This window comes from Galeopterus variegatus, unplaced genomic scaffold (genome assembly GCF_000696425.1).
Source record: "Galeopterus variegatus unplaced genomic scaffold, G_variegatus-3.0.2 Scaffold2719, whole genome shotgun sequence".
NCBI classification, from domain to species: Eukaryota; Metazoa; Chordata; class Mammalia; order Dermoptera; family Cynocephalidae; genus Galeopterus; species Galeopterus variegatus.
The window spans coordinates 1,983-16,503 of NW_007728830.1; the positions used below are offsets into that span (position 1 = coordinate 1,983).

Below are 14,521 nucleotides of genomic sequence, written 5' to 3' on the forward strand. Positions count from 1 at the left end.
TTCTTCTATTCCTCCAGAGTGTGCTCTGTGTAGAGAGCATCTTTTCTTTTTCTTTCTCTTTTTTTTTTTTTTTTTTTGTCTCCGCTGGTGCCTCTCTTTTGTCAATGCAGTTGAGAGTCTGGCATGACATCTGCACAGTGGCTGTGACTGCTGCTATAGAGACTAGCCACTTTGTGGCAGCCATGGTAATTGCAGTGTCTACGGGGCTACCCATGTGGAAATGGTGTATTTGTTGTGCTCTTTACCTGATTGAAGCTCGGTCCAGCTTCCCCTGGGTCCCTACCTCACGACCCTGGCAGGGCCCCGGGGCAGTGGCACCAGCTTGCCTAGTGGTAGCTGGGTTTGGCTTCCCTGGCTCAGTGCCTCATTCTAAGATGTACTTGCAGAGTAATTGGAGGTAGGGGAGACGCAAAAGCAGACAGAAACAGGGTGGAAGAGGAGGAAGGTTTCTAAGCATGGGAAGAACTAGGGCTGTTTAGATGGAGGGGGGAAGTGAGCTAGAGCTTGCACTGGAGTATGTAGCTCTACCTCAGCTAATAACAAAGTGCCACCAAGCACTGCTGTCACTGGCCCTGTGCAGATGGCCCTTCAAGAAATCCACGTGGAGAAGGAAGAGGTGACAGAGGGGGATCCAGTCATTCCTGGGTCTTGGATCTGGAGACCCCCATTACTGCTAGACATAGTATCCCCTCAGTGTAGAATGCCCTCACCTCCCATCCAGCAAATTCCTAGTCACCCTACAAGGCTATGGTAGACTGCTAGTTGTGCCCCAATATGTATTCCATTTTTTATATAATTATAGAATGATGGCTGGTTGCATGGTCAGCCAGCCATGTTTCCCAGCCTCCACCCAACTAGGTGTGGTCACATGACTATGTCCTGGCTCACAGGATGTGAGCAGAGGTGATATGTATCATTTCCATGCCACGTCCTTGAAGGGAAGTAGCATGTTGCCACCCCTTCGTTTTCCCCTTTCCCCTCCCTGCTGGCCAGTGCTGCAGGACGTTGGGAGCTGGAGCTGCATCTGGACCACAGGAAGGGAACTGCGTGTGGGATGCACGAGGGCAGAGCTGGAAGGAGCCTGGGCCCCGCCAGACTGTTCAGCGGAGCTTCCATTTTAGCTGGGATAGCTACAAGAGCAAGCAGTAAAAACTTCTTTGTCCAAGCCACTGTTGTCTTGAGTCTCTGTCACTGGAATCAGGAGGATGAAGTGGGAGAGCCAGACTCCTTGGGTTCAACCCCACACTCCGCCACTTCTTAGCAGTGTGATCGTGGACACGTCACTTAACGTGTCTGTAACTCGGGCTCTTCAACTAGGAAATGTGAGTGTTAAAAATACCCACCTTTCCTGGGTCTTGGATCTGGAGACCCCCATTACTGCTAGACATAGTATCCCCTCAGTGTAGAATGCCCTCACCTCCCATCCAGCAAATTCCTAGTCACCCTACAAGGCTATGGTAGACTGCTAGTTGTGCCCCAATATGTATTCCATTTTTTATATAATTATAGAATGATGGCTGGTTGCATGGTCAGCCAGCCATGTTTCCCAGCCTCCACCCAACTAGGTGTGGTCACATGACTATGTCCTGGCTCACAGGATGTGAGCAGAGGTGACATGTATCATTTCCATGCCACGTCCTTGAAGGGAAGTAGCATGTATCCGCCCCTTCTTTTTCCCCTTTCCCCTCCCTGCTGGCCAGTGTGACATGACGTTGGGAGCTGGAGCCGCATCTGGACCACAGGAAGGGAACTGCGTGTGGGATGCACGAGGGCAGAGCTGGAAGGAGCCTGGGCCCCGCCAGACTGTTCAGCGGAGCTTCCATTTTAGCTGGGATAGCTACAAGAGCAAGCAGTAAAAACTTCTTTGTCCAAGCCACTGTTGTCTTGAGTCTCTGTCACTGGAATCAGGAGGATGAAGTGGGAGAGCCAGACTCCTTGGGTTCAACCCCATACTCCGCCACTTCTTAGCAGTGTGATCCTGGACACGTCACTTAACGTGGCTGTAACTCAGGCTCTTCAACTAGGAAATGTGAGTGTTAAAAATACCCACCTTTGCTGTTGCAAGAATCAAATTAGTTCATTCTAAGTGATGCATCTGGAACAATGCCTTGCACTGTGAGCACCTGCAAGTGTCAGCTGTTACAGCAGCTGGACTTGGAGTCTAAGAAATGCACGGTCCACCTCACACGCCCTCTCTACCTAAAATAGTCTTTAGCAGGGTCACGTCTGGCCCTCCTGTGTCCGCAGCACCCAGAGCTGCACTTGAGACCTTCAGGGAGCTGAGTTGCATGGAAACTAAGGCTCCTCACAGAAATAGAAGGGAGAGGTTTAGTAAATGTTTTGTCCACAGTGGACAAATCAAGTGAAGGATGCCTCTGGATCAAGGAGCGTTTTTATTTTTAATAAAAAAAATTTTTTTTTTTTTTGTCTTTTTTGTGACCAGCTGCACCGCGCTCAGTGGCCATCCCTATATAGGATCCGAACCCGAGTGCGCCACGGGATCGGCCCTAATAAAAAATTTTTAAGGTCGCCTCACTTCTTACATTAATGAGGGGAACGAGGATGTCCTTTTTATTACCGGCTTGTTGTATTAAATTGTGTGAAATAGTCTTCTGTGGGTTGATTTGCATAGACCTCATTCATATATTTTTTCCTGATAATAAAACAAAGGGAGAAAAAAGATCAGCAGATGTGTGTACTTCCTTAATATTCTACTTTCTGCTTTTTTTTTAAAAGCCCACCCCTTTTTATCAGTGTGTTATCCCCAAAATATAGAATTCATTTCAACCCTAAGGAGCTCAAAAAAAATAATCCACCTCAACTGCTCTTCAGAAGCGAGGGTCATCTTATAACCACACTGCAGTTAGGCAAGGGACTGGCACCAGCGACACTTGGGGGTATCTTAGAATGAAATCTCCATGCTGTGATCATAAAGATGCTTTGCTTACCCCATTGATCTGTCAGATCATCTCTTAATGCCATTGCTAGGCCCCCAACAGACCACCGGAGTTTGATAAATAAATACACGAATAAGTAAATAAATACTGTGTTTTCAGTTACAAGTTTGCCTATTTATAAGCAATTGAACTCTGAACTACTCCAGCCTGTAAGGAAGACACTCCAGGCTTGCTCTAGGCAGCCTGGGAGCCCTCTCTCTGCCTGGAGAGCCCTCCCTGCAGTGGCCACCGGCACCATCCTCCTCCCGGGTCTCAGCCACGATGCCTTCTCCAGGAAGCTTTCCCAACTCCCCAGGATGACTCAGTGCCCTTCCCGGGGGCTCCAGGTACCCTCTGGTTCCTCCATCAGTGCACCCCATGTGCAGAGCAGTGACCTTTGGCCCAGGGTCTGCCCACCTTGAGTTCCCCAGTCCCAGATGAGAACCATCCACAATGGGGTGTTTTCCCCTGCTGCCCCTTCCCCATCCTTGACCTCCACTGCCTGATCCCCCTCCGCCTGGCCCCCTGCCCGCCCTGCCCCCCGGCACTCACTGCAGCTGCTGCTCCTTGGCCAGGCTGAGGTTGCTGCTGTCCAGAGCCCTGCTCAGGTCACGCTGCCAGCGCTGCTGCTGCCGTTCAAACAGCAAGGTGGCGCGAGCACTCTGAATCCTCCGCTGGTCCCAGTCCATGTCTCGCTGGCGCTCTTCTTCCTGGAGCCTCTGGAGGGAGCAGAGATGACTCACTGCCACCTTTCCCCAGAGCCAAAGAGCCCAGGGGATCATCTAGGAGGCTGAGCCTCTCAATTTACAGATGGGGAAATTGAGGCTCAGAGAAGGGGCAGGTCGGTGGCCAACATCATGCAGGAAGTCGGAGGAGATCCCCATGTTGCCCTCATTCCATGTGGTCCAGCCGCTTCCCACCCTCTTACTCCTAAAGGGACAGCAGGGACTCAATCCCAGCAGTAATCCTAGCGCTCCCACATGCTAGGCTGAGCTCAGGGTCTTCCCTTGCCAGGTCCTCGGGAGGGTCCCCCGGCTTGGTCAGCCGTCAGCGAGCAGAGGCTACTGCTCCACCCAGCTGAACACTGGCATCATGTGGGGTGCCACAGGCCTGGGTCAGCTCCGACCCCAGGACAGAAAGGGAGGCTGGCGCTCAGCTTTGCCACCTCCAAGGCAAGTCACCTTGCTCCTGTGAACTTCAGTGTCCTCACCTGTAAAGTGAGGCTGCTTGCAGGTGCCCTGGGTCATCCCACAGGCTTCCTAGTCACAAATATATGGAATGACACAGACACAGGACTAAGAGCAAGGCAGACAGCCCAGCTATTCTCTGTATCATCTCAATCTTCCAAATTACCTCCATGCTCAGAAAAGGAAATGCGAAGAAAGGACATTTAAAGGAAAAGGCTCACAAGGGGTGGGGACCAATATTTCTGAGGGGTGACATTTAATGTGTGTTTTTTCTCTTTCTGATTTTCTGTCTTAATTTTCTACAAAGATTAAAAACTGGACAAAAATGTTGCATTCAGGACAATGGTCAACCTTCCTTGCCAGACAGTCCAGGCTGAACTGCAGGAGTGAAGGACAGAGCACGGCCCTGCATCCGATTCCAGCCTCAGTGCTCTGTCACCCTTGGGCTGCTCCCCCAGCCTCAGGCCCCGGCTGCCCCAGGCCTGACCTCCCCTGCCCCGCCTCCTGCACACTTGCACCCCTGGCCTGCAGGTGAGCAGGGAGCGAGCTGTCACACCTGCTCCTCATGCCCTGTCCATGCCACTGCTGTTGCCCCTCCTCCTCCCTGAACCCGCCAGCTTGGAAGCTCTGAGGCTCTGGCGACCACCTCCCCAGTGCAGCAGTCATCTATGGGTCGGGGGCAGTCCCGCCTGTTCCTTGCAGGTTTGAGAACCTCTTTAAATCTCTCTCCCACTGGATCTAAGTGATCTCAGCACACGCAGTCATGGCCCTTTCCTGTCCTTGGCTCCTCAGCTCTCCTGCCTCTTCTCCAAAGACCCAGTCCTGACTCTCTAGCTACTCACCTCCCTGGGCACAGCCTACCGGCAGTTCTTGACCTTGAGGGGCATCAGAATCCCCTGGGGGGCTTGTTAAACTACAGACTGCAGGCCTCACCCAGCTGATGCTGCTGGACAGGAGACCACACTTTGGGAACCTCTGCCCTCAGCTTGTCACCGCTCTGTCTCACCTCCAAGTGCCACCCCTCTGAACTGTCTCTCCGCTCTGTCTCTCCAGGACCCAGACTCCAACGATTATTCCACTCCTCCCCATGACCTGCAGTCTACTGACCACCCACTTTCCTCCCTTTCTCTCTCGCCTCTTTGTCCTCATCTCCCTCCTCCTTCTGCCCAGCATCCATGGCAGGCACTTCCTGGCCGTCACTCTTGGCCCTGAGCCTCTCACTTGGTCACACTTGCTGGGCAAGCCCTGACCGTGATGGATCCCAACTCTCCTCTGCCAGCTGAGCGTGGCCGGGGAACACACCTGACCGTGCTCTCTGGGGTCACTTCAAGGTCATGACCACTGCTGGGCCATCCCGCCCCCTTCCCCCAGGCCATTCCCTTTCCAGCTCTCCTAGATGACCATTTGGCACTTTGTTCTCTGCCCTCAAATCTCTGCTGTGACACCCCTGCCCCCAGTTTCTGACCTCACTTCCTGCTTCACCAGGAAATTGGGGCTCCAGAAGAGAAGCTCCACAGGCTCCCCCTCCCATGCTCCTTCCTGTGACTGTGCTCATGCCTCCCCCCGCCCCACCATGGCCTCGGAGCTTCGGGCGATGGGTCTGAGCTCCTACCCACGCCAAGTCCTCAATTAGTGTTCTATGTCTCTTGCTCTCCCACCACCCCAGGGACCCCTGCAGCGAGTCTGTCTTCTGCCATCAATTTCCCCCTCTCTTACTGCATCACTCCCGCTGAATGACAACTATGCTGTTATTTCTACAGTCAAAACAAACAAACAAAACTTTCCCTGGACCCCACGTGTCCAACCAGCTACCACCCCCCGTCTCTGCGCCCCTCACAGCAAACACCTTCAAGTGTTGGGCATTTGCCATCTCCCCTTCCTTCCTGCCTGTTCTCTCTTGGGCCCATTAGACAGGCTGTTGTCCCCACTCCTCTACCAAAGTTGCCCCAGCAGCCTGCAGTGACCACCATGGTGCTGGATCCAGCGTTCAGCCTGCTGCTGAACGTTTGGCCCAGGGGTCCCCCTTCCTTCCTTCCTTCCTTCCCTCCCTCCCACTTTCCTCCCGTTGGCCTCCAGGACACCTCCCAGTCTGCTCCTTCTCAGACCCCTTCGCTCTTCTCTTAGTTATTGGTGCTGGTGAGGGGGGTCCCAGGACTCAGTCCTCAGATTTCTTCTCCTGTCTACATTCACTCCCTTCATGACCTCATCCAGGGTTGCTACTTTAAATATTCCCTGTAGGTGACAACTCCAACATTTATGTCTCCAGCCCAGACTGTGTTCTGAATCCCAGGTAACATACCAAGCTGCCGACTGGACTTTACCTGGAGGTTGTGGCAGAAAATACTAGCAGTCCCCCAGTAGCCACTTTTCCTTCTTTCTTAATAAAAGAATTACCACCACTTCACCACTTGGAATAAACACTACATTTCCCAGCATTCTTTACCGTTAGGAGCAACCTAGTGACTAGCTGTGGTCTAATGAAATGTAGGTGAAAGTCTCCTTAATACGTTCTTTCCCATTCCTCCTTCCTGGTAGCTGGGATATACATGTGATGGCTGGCACTCAGGCAGCCATCTTGCACTATGAGGTGACAGCCAGGTGCCAAGGACAGTAGAATATCAGTCAATAACCATAGAGCTGCCATACAATCCCTAGGCTGTTTTCTCAAGGATTTAGTCCACATCCAAGAAATAAAGTTCTATTTTGTTTAAGATGCGTTATTTGTGGTTTTCTGCCACATTCAGCCAAACAATCCTAACAGAAACAAATGTTTAAGGGACATCGCACACTTAACATATCCAAAATTGTACTTGTGATTTCCACTCCCTGCCAACCTGCTCCTCCCACCATCTTCCCCATCTCTGTAAATGTCAATTTTGTCCTTCTAGTGGCTCAGGTCAAAAGGCCTGGAGTCATCCTGACCTCCTCTCTTTCATGTCACACCCGTCCTGTAGGCTCTCCCTTCAAAACAGATCCTGGATCTGACCACTTCTCAGCACCTCCACTGCCAACACTCTGATCCATGCCTGCATCATCTCTCGTCTCGACCACTGCAACAGCCTCTCCAGGGATCTCTCTCCTTCCCTCTCATTTCCCTGGAGTCTACCCCAACATAGTGGGGTCCTGTTAAACTTAAGTCAGATTCTGTCATTCCTCTGTTCAAAACCCTCCAGAGTTCCTCATGTGAGTCACAGAAAAACCCAGAGTCTTCCCAGTGGCCTGCTAGGACCTCCACCGTCCACCTCTGAGAGCTTGGCTCCTGCTCCTCCCCCTCACTCCGCACCCGCCAGCAGGCTCTCACTCCTGTTTGAACAGGACAAGCCTGGTCCTGCCTCAAGGCCTTGGCCCTTGCAGCTCACCCTGCCTGGCTGTCATTTCCCCAGATAGCTGCATGCCTCACTCCCTCCCCTTCTTGGGGTCTTTGCTCCAATGTTGCCTATCAGTCCCAAGACCACCCTGTTCCTGCCCAGCACTCTCAATCCCCTTTACCTGTCCTCCTCACTAAGCAGTCCTCATCCCGACACCACATTGTATGTATTTGGGATTATCAGGCTCTTGTGGTCTCCCCCCACTGAAAGGGAAACTCCTTGAGGGCAGCTCCCAGGGTGGGGTGTCACAGCCACTCTGATAGATGCCTGTGTGGAAGGCAGAGGGGGCACAGAGGCTGTGAGAGGGGCAGGGCAGGTACCAGCTTTTCCTGGACTTGCTGCTTCTGAACAAGGCGGATCTGCTCCAGCTGCTCCTGGGTCATGCCCTTCCAGCGGTCGGGGACCACGCGGTGGGGCCCGAAGGAACTGGCTGCCTGCTGTGGGTTCTCAGAGAGCAGGTCCCCACGCAGCAGGTTGGCGATCTCGGACAGGTTGTCCTCTTGTTCTTGTTTTCTCTCTTGCTTTTTCTTTTCTGCTGCCTCCATGGCCTAAGCAGGGGAAGACACTAAGGAAGATGCTCTGAGTGACTCCAGGGGGATTCTGAGGCACAGGCCAGTAACCCTCATGGGGGGGGTGGGGGGGTGGCTTGAGGGACGTATGCACTAAAAGCAGCAGGGGGTGGGTGGGGGTTAGACTTGTCAGGCGTGGATTTGGGGAGGGCCCTTGGACCCTTGGCTGGCTGAGTACCGCTGGGTAGGTGGGCTGAGCTGAGGGGATTGCTACCTGTTGGGCGTGGGCATAAGAGCTTCGAGTCTTGGAGCCCATTTGCCAAAGCAGGGAGCTGCCTCCCTGGGTTAGACTGCCATCCCCATTGGACTGGCCCCACCCCAGGGCAGGGCTCTGTGACCCTCCTATGGCCCTGGCAACCCCTGGACATCTGTGGGTTGCAAAAAACACGCAACAGAGTGAATCACAACAGTGGTGACTTCTAAAAGGTGGAAAATGCACTGTCACTGCAGTGGTCCTGATGGCTTCGGCTGCAGCCCCCGGTACAAATAAAGTCCTGGTCACATCACTGCTCAGATCTCTGGGGATAGGAGGTGGGGGCCTGGCTGTGTGACCTGCAGCTAGTCACCTCCCCTCTCTGGGCGCAGTCATTTCTCTGTCAAGTCAGGAGAGGGATTAGGAGACATTTACCAGTGTTAAACAGTTCTCCTTAGTAACAAACAGGCAGAGCAGTTTGCAAGGCAATGGCACACCCCAGGAACTCACGGTAGTGTCACATGGCACAGACTTTGCAGCTGGACAGGCCCAAATTCAAATCCTGGACTTGCCACTTAGTAATTGGGCATCCCTAAGAAAGTCAGCCCACCCCTCTGAGCCTGTTTCTTTATCAGTTAAATTGGGTTAATCATGCCTCTCTAGAAGGATTGCCAAACACAGCAACTAATAATAGCACCTAACGTTGCTAGGAATAAAGGTAATGGCTGGCATTTACTGAGTCCTGAGAATGTGCCAAACTGTTCTAACCTGTTACGTGTATCACAGAGTTTAGTCCCCACTCCCACCTTACGCGCGAGTGGGAGAGCCGTTCCTGCTGACCATTCAAGATCCCAGTGTTCCTTCTGGGCCTGTCCTGCCCACTTAGAGTGAGTGTTGCCACGTGGCTTAGTTCACCAATGAAATGTGAGCAGAGTGGTTGTGCCACTTCTGGGAGGACGCCAGGGTGGGACTGGCCATGTTCCTTGTCTCCTGTGCTGCCAGAATCTGCTAGCTGGCAGCTGCCGCATCCCAGGGCCTGGGCTCCACGGTGCAGATGACGAGGAGAGGCCCCAGAGCCAGCGTGCGACAGATGGGCAGCATGAGCCGAACCTCTCCTGTGTGTTGTAAGCCACGAGAGTTGGGGGTGTTTCTTACCCCAGCAGGAGTTAGCTTGTTCTCACTGACATGGGTGGGTGGTATCAGTATCCTCACTCCACACATGAGAAAACTGAGGCCTGTGAGTGGTTGCCCACGGCTGCAGGGAAGAGCCTGGCCTCGCACCCATGCAGTCGGGCTCCAGAGCCTGCACGCTACCCCTTGACACTTGTGCAGTGCCTCTCTGATGAAATGGGCACCCGTGCCGAGAACTGGAGGCCCTCAAGTATGTGTACTCCCTGCTGAATTGGACTGACCTGCTTGGAATTTTCTTCTGAGGCTAGTTATCTAGAACCTGGTATTAACATACCAGGCTAATAAACACAGCCTAATTCTAGTTAGGAACACAGCTGCAAAGGCCAAAGGACAGTTTTCCACATGGAGAGGCATTTGTGATGGCGCTGCCTTGAGGCATCACGTGAGGGCTGGGGGGTCTGAAAGTACGAGGCACATTGTAGATGCTCATTAAAAATTATATGGAGTGAATGAATAAATAAATCAATGAATGAGGCAACATGGTTTAGCAAAAACCACACCCAGTGTCCAGCAGGAAGGGGCCAATAAACAACTTTTGAACTAATAACTGAACAGGTGAACGGTGAATGAATGGATGACCTGCCAATAGAGGACTCATTGTCAAGAACCCCATTTTGCCATTAATTTGCTGCGTGGCCTCAAGCGAACGGCTGCCCTTCTTTGGGCTCCCTCTGTAAAATGAAGGGCAAGGACCAGGTGGCTTCTAAGACCCCTTGTGTCTTGCTGGTTGGTGACTCCGGGCTCTGGGTGTCTTGTTTTACCCTTGTTTTACTGCCTTGTTCCTCTCCCCGTTGTTGAAATCCAGCATTCTCTGGTCTCTGGTCCAACCTGTCCAGGACTTTTGATCACACGCCCCCATCAGTAGAATATTTTTGAGCTTCTGTCTCCAACATATGTAGTCCACATGTGGTACTACTATACCATAAATATAGTCTGTGCTTTACAAATTACACATGAACACAGGAATTTTCAATGATGGGATTAAAAATAAATATGAAGCCTAGTTCTAACATTTTCTTCCTGCTCTCCAACAGATCATCTTGAACACTCTTCTTTGGAGACCACAGTCCTAGTCATCCAGCTAATCTCACAAACAAACCCAGGACAAGACCCCATCCACCCAGGAAATATAACTACATCTGAAAAGAAAACCTGGGGGGCAGGGGTCTAATTTCCAAAAGGAATAGAGAACATAAAGCACCTTAAAGCTGAACTGAAAGCTGAAGGCGAGGGGAGAGGTTGTGAGGAGGGTGGACAGAATTTACAGAGGAGGAGGGAGCTGTCAGGAGACCTGCCAAGTCCGTGCCAATCTTCCCCCTCCCTCTCCTCGCGGTCATTGCTCCTGTTAAGGAGCACCTATGTGCCTGCTCACGTGAAGAGGAACTCTGAGAGGTGTGAAGGAGAACTGGTGCCAGCTCCAGGCATCAGAGCCATGCCAGGTGGTGTCAGTCTAGGTAGATGTGACTGTCCTCTTGTGACAGGAGAAGAAACCCAGGCTTGGAAAGGTGAGCTGACCTCCCCAGGAGGCATGACTAGTTTTGCAGGTTTCGCTCCCACATTCAGAGCTGAGGAACAGGGACTGGGTCTCATCCATCTCTGTAACTGGGCCGCCCCTGTCAGGGGCTCCATCAGGGTTGGTGGAGTGACTGAGGAAGTGAGCTGAGCTCAGGACCCTGGGGAGGCCGAGAGCTCTGGGAAGTGGCTGTGTTCACCCCTCCAGACGCCATGGCCACGCCCTGGCATATATACCTGGTTCTTGTTGAACTCTTTCACAGCTGCACAAACTGCCTTTCTGGTGGCGCTTTCCAGCTTCTGTAGGTGCTTGGCTGTTTCATCAAACTGCAGCCTTGTCTCTGTGTGGAAGTCCTCTGAAAGGAGGCAAGACTCAATCAGACCCAGTGCGCCCGCCAAGAGCGCCTTCCCAGATGTGCAGAGCACCCTGCAGCGTGGTTGTCACACCTTCACCTCTTACCATGTCCCCATCAATGGGGAGGGGAATAACGACAGGACCTGTCTCCGAAGGCTGCTGGGAAAGTTAGGTGACTTAATTCAGGTAAAGCTCTTAGATTGGGGCCTGGCACTCAAGGAGTGCTAGTGACCAGTGCTATGGATTGGTGGCATCTGCTATGGATGAGTGATGCCTGCTGTGGTCCTGGGACAGGTTAGTGGTGTGCCCCTTGCTATGCCCAGTCTATCAGGAGGCAGCTACATCCTTACAGTGGGCAGGGATGGTGGGAGCTCAGAAAAAGGGGCTGCAGAAACCAAACAGGACTCCACAGAGGAAGGGGTGTCACGTGACAGATATTGTGGAATGGCATTAAGACTTTGCCAGGCCAATGAGGAGGAGGTGGAGGAGTCTTCAAATGGAGGGTCCAAGCAGCAAAATGTAAAGGTTTGGAGTCAAACAGAGCAGGCTTACATCCCAGCCCAGGCATTTCTAACTCTGCCGACTTTGAACGATCACTCAACCTCTCTGAGCCTCTATGTCCTTACTCTTGAGGCAGAATAACACCTCTTTAAAAAAAAGAAAAAGTCATTGATGAGAAGGTTCTTCCCATGGTGTTTGTGCCCTGTGGGTCTCCTCATTATTGCCAAAAACAGAGACTGAACCCTTTAGCCTTCAATTTCTAGCTCTGCTCACCTTCAGCCTCATCTCTCCCCTTTCATTTGCTCTTCCCCTTTCATATGCATCATTCGACACATAGTGATCAGGGGCCTTACATGGGCCACCTGTTGCCTAGTGGCAAGAGAAGCATAAAGGGTTTTTCTGCCTTCCTGGAACCTACTGTTGAGGAACTGAGATAACAATTAACACATAAACCCCAGATAAAAATATTAATGAAAACTGAGATAGTGCTACAGAGGAACAGCATAGGAGCTAAGAGAGAGAAAGTTGGGAATGCCTGACTTAGATAGCTGGGGGGGGTAGGGAGTAAGAGATCACTTCTCTAGGAGGAAACGACATTTAAGTTGAGACCTAAAGGACAAAAAAATTTGGTCGAGTGCAGGTGCAAAGGTAGTGGGAAAGCATTCAGCAGGATCCAGAAGTGAGAGAGCCAGAATGGCTGGAACACAGTGAGTGGGGTGAGGGGTGTAAGTCGATGCTGGAGGGTGGGCAGAGGCCCCAGCATGCAGAGCCTGTGGCTATGGGGGGACTTTGCATTTGATTGCATGTGCAGTGGGAAATCATGAGAGGGTTTTAAGCTGGGATGGAGGGGGTGGGGGTGACACTGTTCAGCTTGACATTATTTAAAATCATCTCTCTGACCGCTATGTTGAGAACGGACCAGAGAGGCACAAGAAGGGAAGCAGAAGACAGTTGGAAATGTAGTGGCAGTGGCCCATCCAGATAAGGAAAGGTGGTGGCTCTTATCACAGTGGGGACAGCTGGGATGGGGAGAAGCGGACAGTTCAAACTATATGCAGGAGGGAGAAGGGTCAAGAGTTGAAGTTCGTCCAAAGACAAGGGGGGAGGGTTAAGCATGACCCCAGGTTTCTGTCTGAAGGGAAGGAAGAGCCATTGATGGAGGAGAAAGATGGAAGGAGCAGCAGGTACAAAGGACAAATTCGGGGTTGTTTCCCATATGTTGTGAGATGTCTGATGAGATGTCAAGGAGGCCGTTCAAGGACCAAGTCCAATGCTGAGACAAATGCTCTTGGTCAAAGATGAAATTTGGACCACCAGAGAGATGGCTNTATGCATCATTCGACACATAGTGATCAGGGGCCTTACATGGGCCACCTGTTGCCTAGTGGCAAGAGAAGCATAAAGGGTTTTTCTGCCTTCCTGGAACCTACTGTTGAGGAACTGAGATAACAATTAACACATAAACCCCAGATAAAAATATTAATGAAAACTGAGATAGTGCTACAGAGGAACAGCATAGGAGCTAAGAGAGAGAAAGTTGGGAATGCCTGACTTAGATAGCTGGGGGGGGTAGGGAGTAAGAGATCACTTCTCTAGGAGGAAACGACATTTAAGTTGAGACCTAAAGGACAAAAAAATTTGGTCGAGTGCAGGTGCAAAGGTAGTGGGAAAGCATTCAGCAGGATCCAGAAGTGAGAGAGCCAGAATGGCTGGAACACAGTGAGTGGGGTGAGGGGTGTAAGTCGATGCTGGAGGGTGGGCAGAGGCCCCAGCATGCAGAGCCTGTGGCTATGGGGGGACTTTGCATTTGATTGCATGTGCAGTGGGAAATCATGAGAGGGTTTTAAGCTGGGATGGAGGGGGTGGGGGTGACACTGTTCAGCTTGACATTATTTAAAATCATCTCTCTGACCGCTATGTTGAGAACGGACCAGAGAGGCACAAGAAGGGAAGCAGAAGACAGTTGGAAATGTAGTGGCAGTGGCCCATCCAGGTGAGAAAAGGTGGTGGCTTTTATCAGAGTGGGGACAGCAGGGATGGGGAGAAGCAGACAGTTCAAACTATATGCAGGAGGGAGAAGGGACAAGAGTTGAAGTTGGTCCAAAGACAAGGGAGAGGATTAAGGATGACCCCAGGTTTCTGGCTTAAGGGAAGGAAGAGCCATTGATGGAGGAGAAAGATGGAAGGAGGAGCAAGTACAAAGGGCAAATTCGGGGCTGTTTCCCATATGTTGTGAGATGTCTGATGAGATATCAAGGAGGTTGTTCAAGGACCAAGTCCAATGCTGAGACAAATGCTCTCGGTCGAAGATGGAAATGTGGAGCACCTGAGAGATGGCTGAGGTTTTTAAAGCTCTTCAAAAGGATTATGTCAACACGTATTTATCTAATGCCAGGAACTAAGGATAGAACAGTGAACAAAACAGACAAAAATCCTCAGCCTTCACTGAGCTTAGCATATGGCACTGGGAGAGGGACAACAAATACGTAAGCCATATAGTGTATCAGTGGTCAAGGCTATAGAGAAAAATAAAGCAAGGAAGGAGATAGGGAATGTGGGGGTGGGGGTGGGAACTGGGTTTAAAATGGAGGGTCAGAGTAGATGCCCCTGATAAGATGACATTTAAGCAAAGACCTAAAGGAGGAGAGGGGTAAGCCATGCAGATATTTGGGGAAAGATGTTTCTAAACAGCAGGAACAGTAGGTGCAA

The 14,521-nt window shown here is 51.5% G+C and overlaps 1 protein-coding gene across 1 annotated transcript in view; it reads right to left on the bottom strand.

Annotated features, from left to right (window-relative positions):
* Positions 1-2,518: 2,518 nt before the first annotated feature.
* Positions 2,519-14,521, bottom strand: part of RIBC2 (RIB43A domain with coiled-coils 2) — a 17,392-nt gene continuing 5,389 nt past the window's right edge. The window contains exons 5-8 of the mRNA XM_008582770.1: positions 11,194-11,312; positions 7,812-8,039; positions 3,489-3,655; positions 2,519-2,653 (exon numbers count right to left, since the gene is read on the bottom strand). Of these exons, the coding sequence (XP_008580992.1) occupies positions 2,575-2,653; positions 3,489-3,655; positions 7,812-8,039; positions 11,194-11,312 (593 nt within the window). The 3' untranslated portion in view covers positions 2,519-2,574. The remainder of the gene's footprint in view (positions 2,654-3,488; positions 3,656-7,811; positions 8,040-11,193; positions 11,313-14,521) is intronic.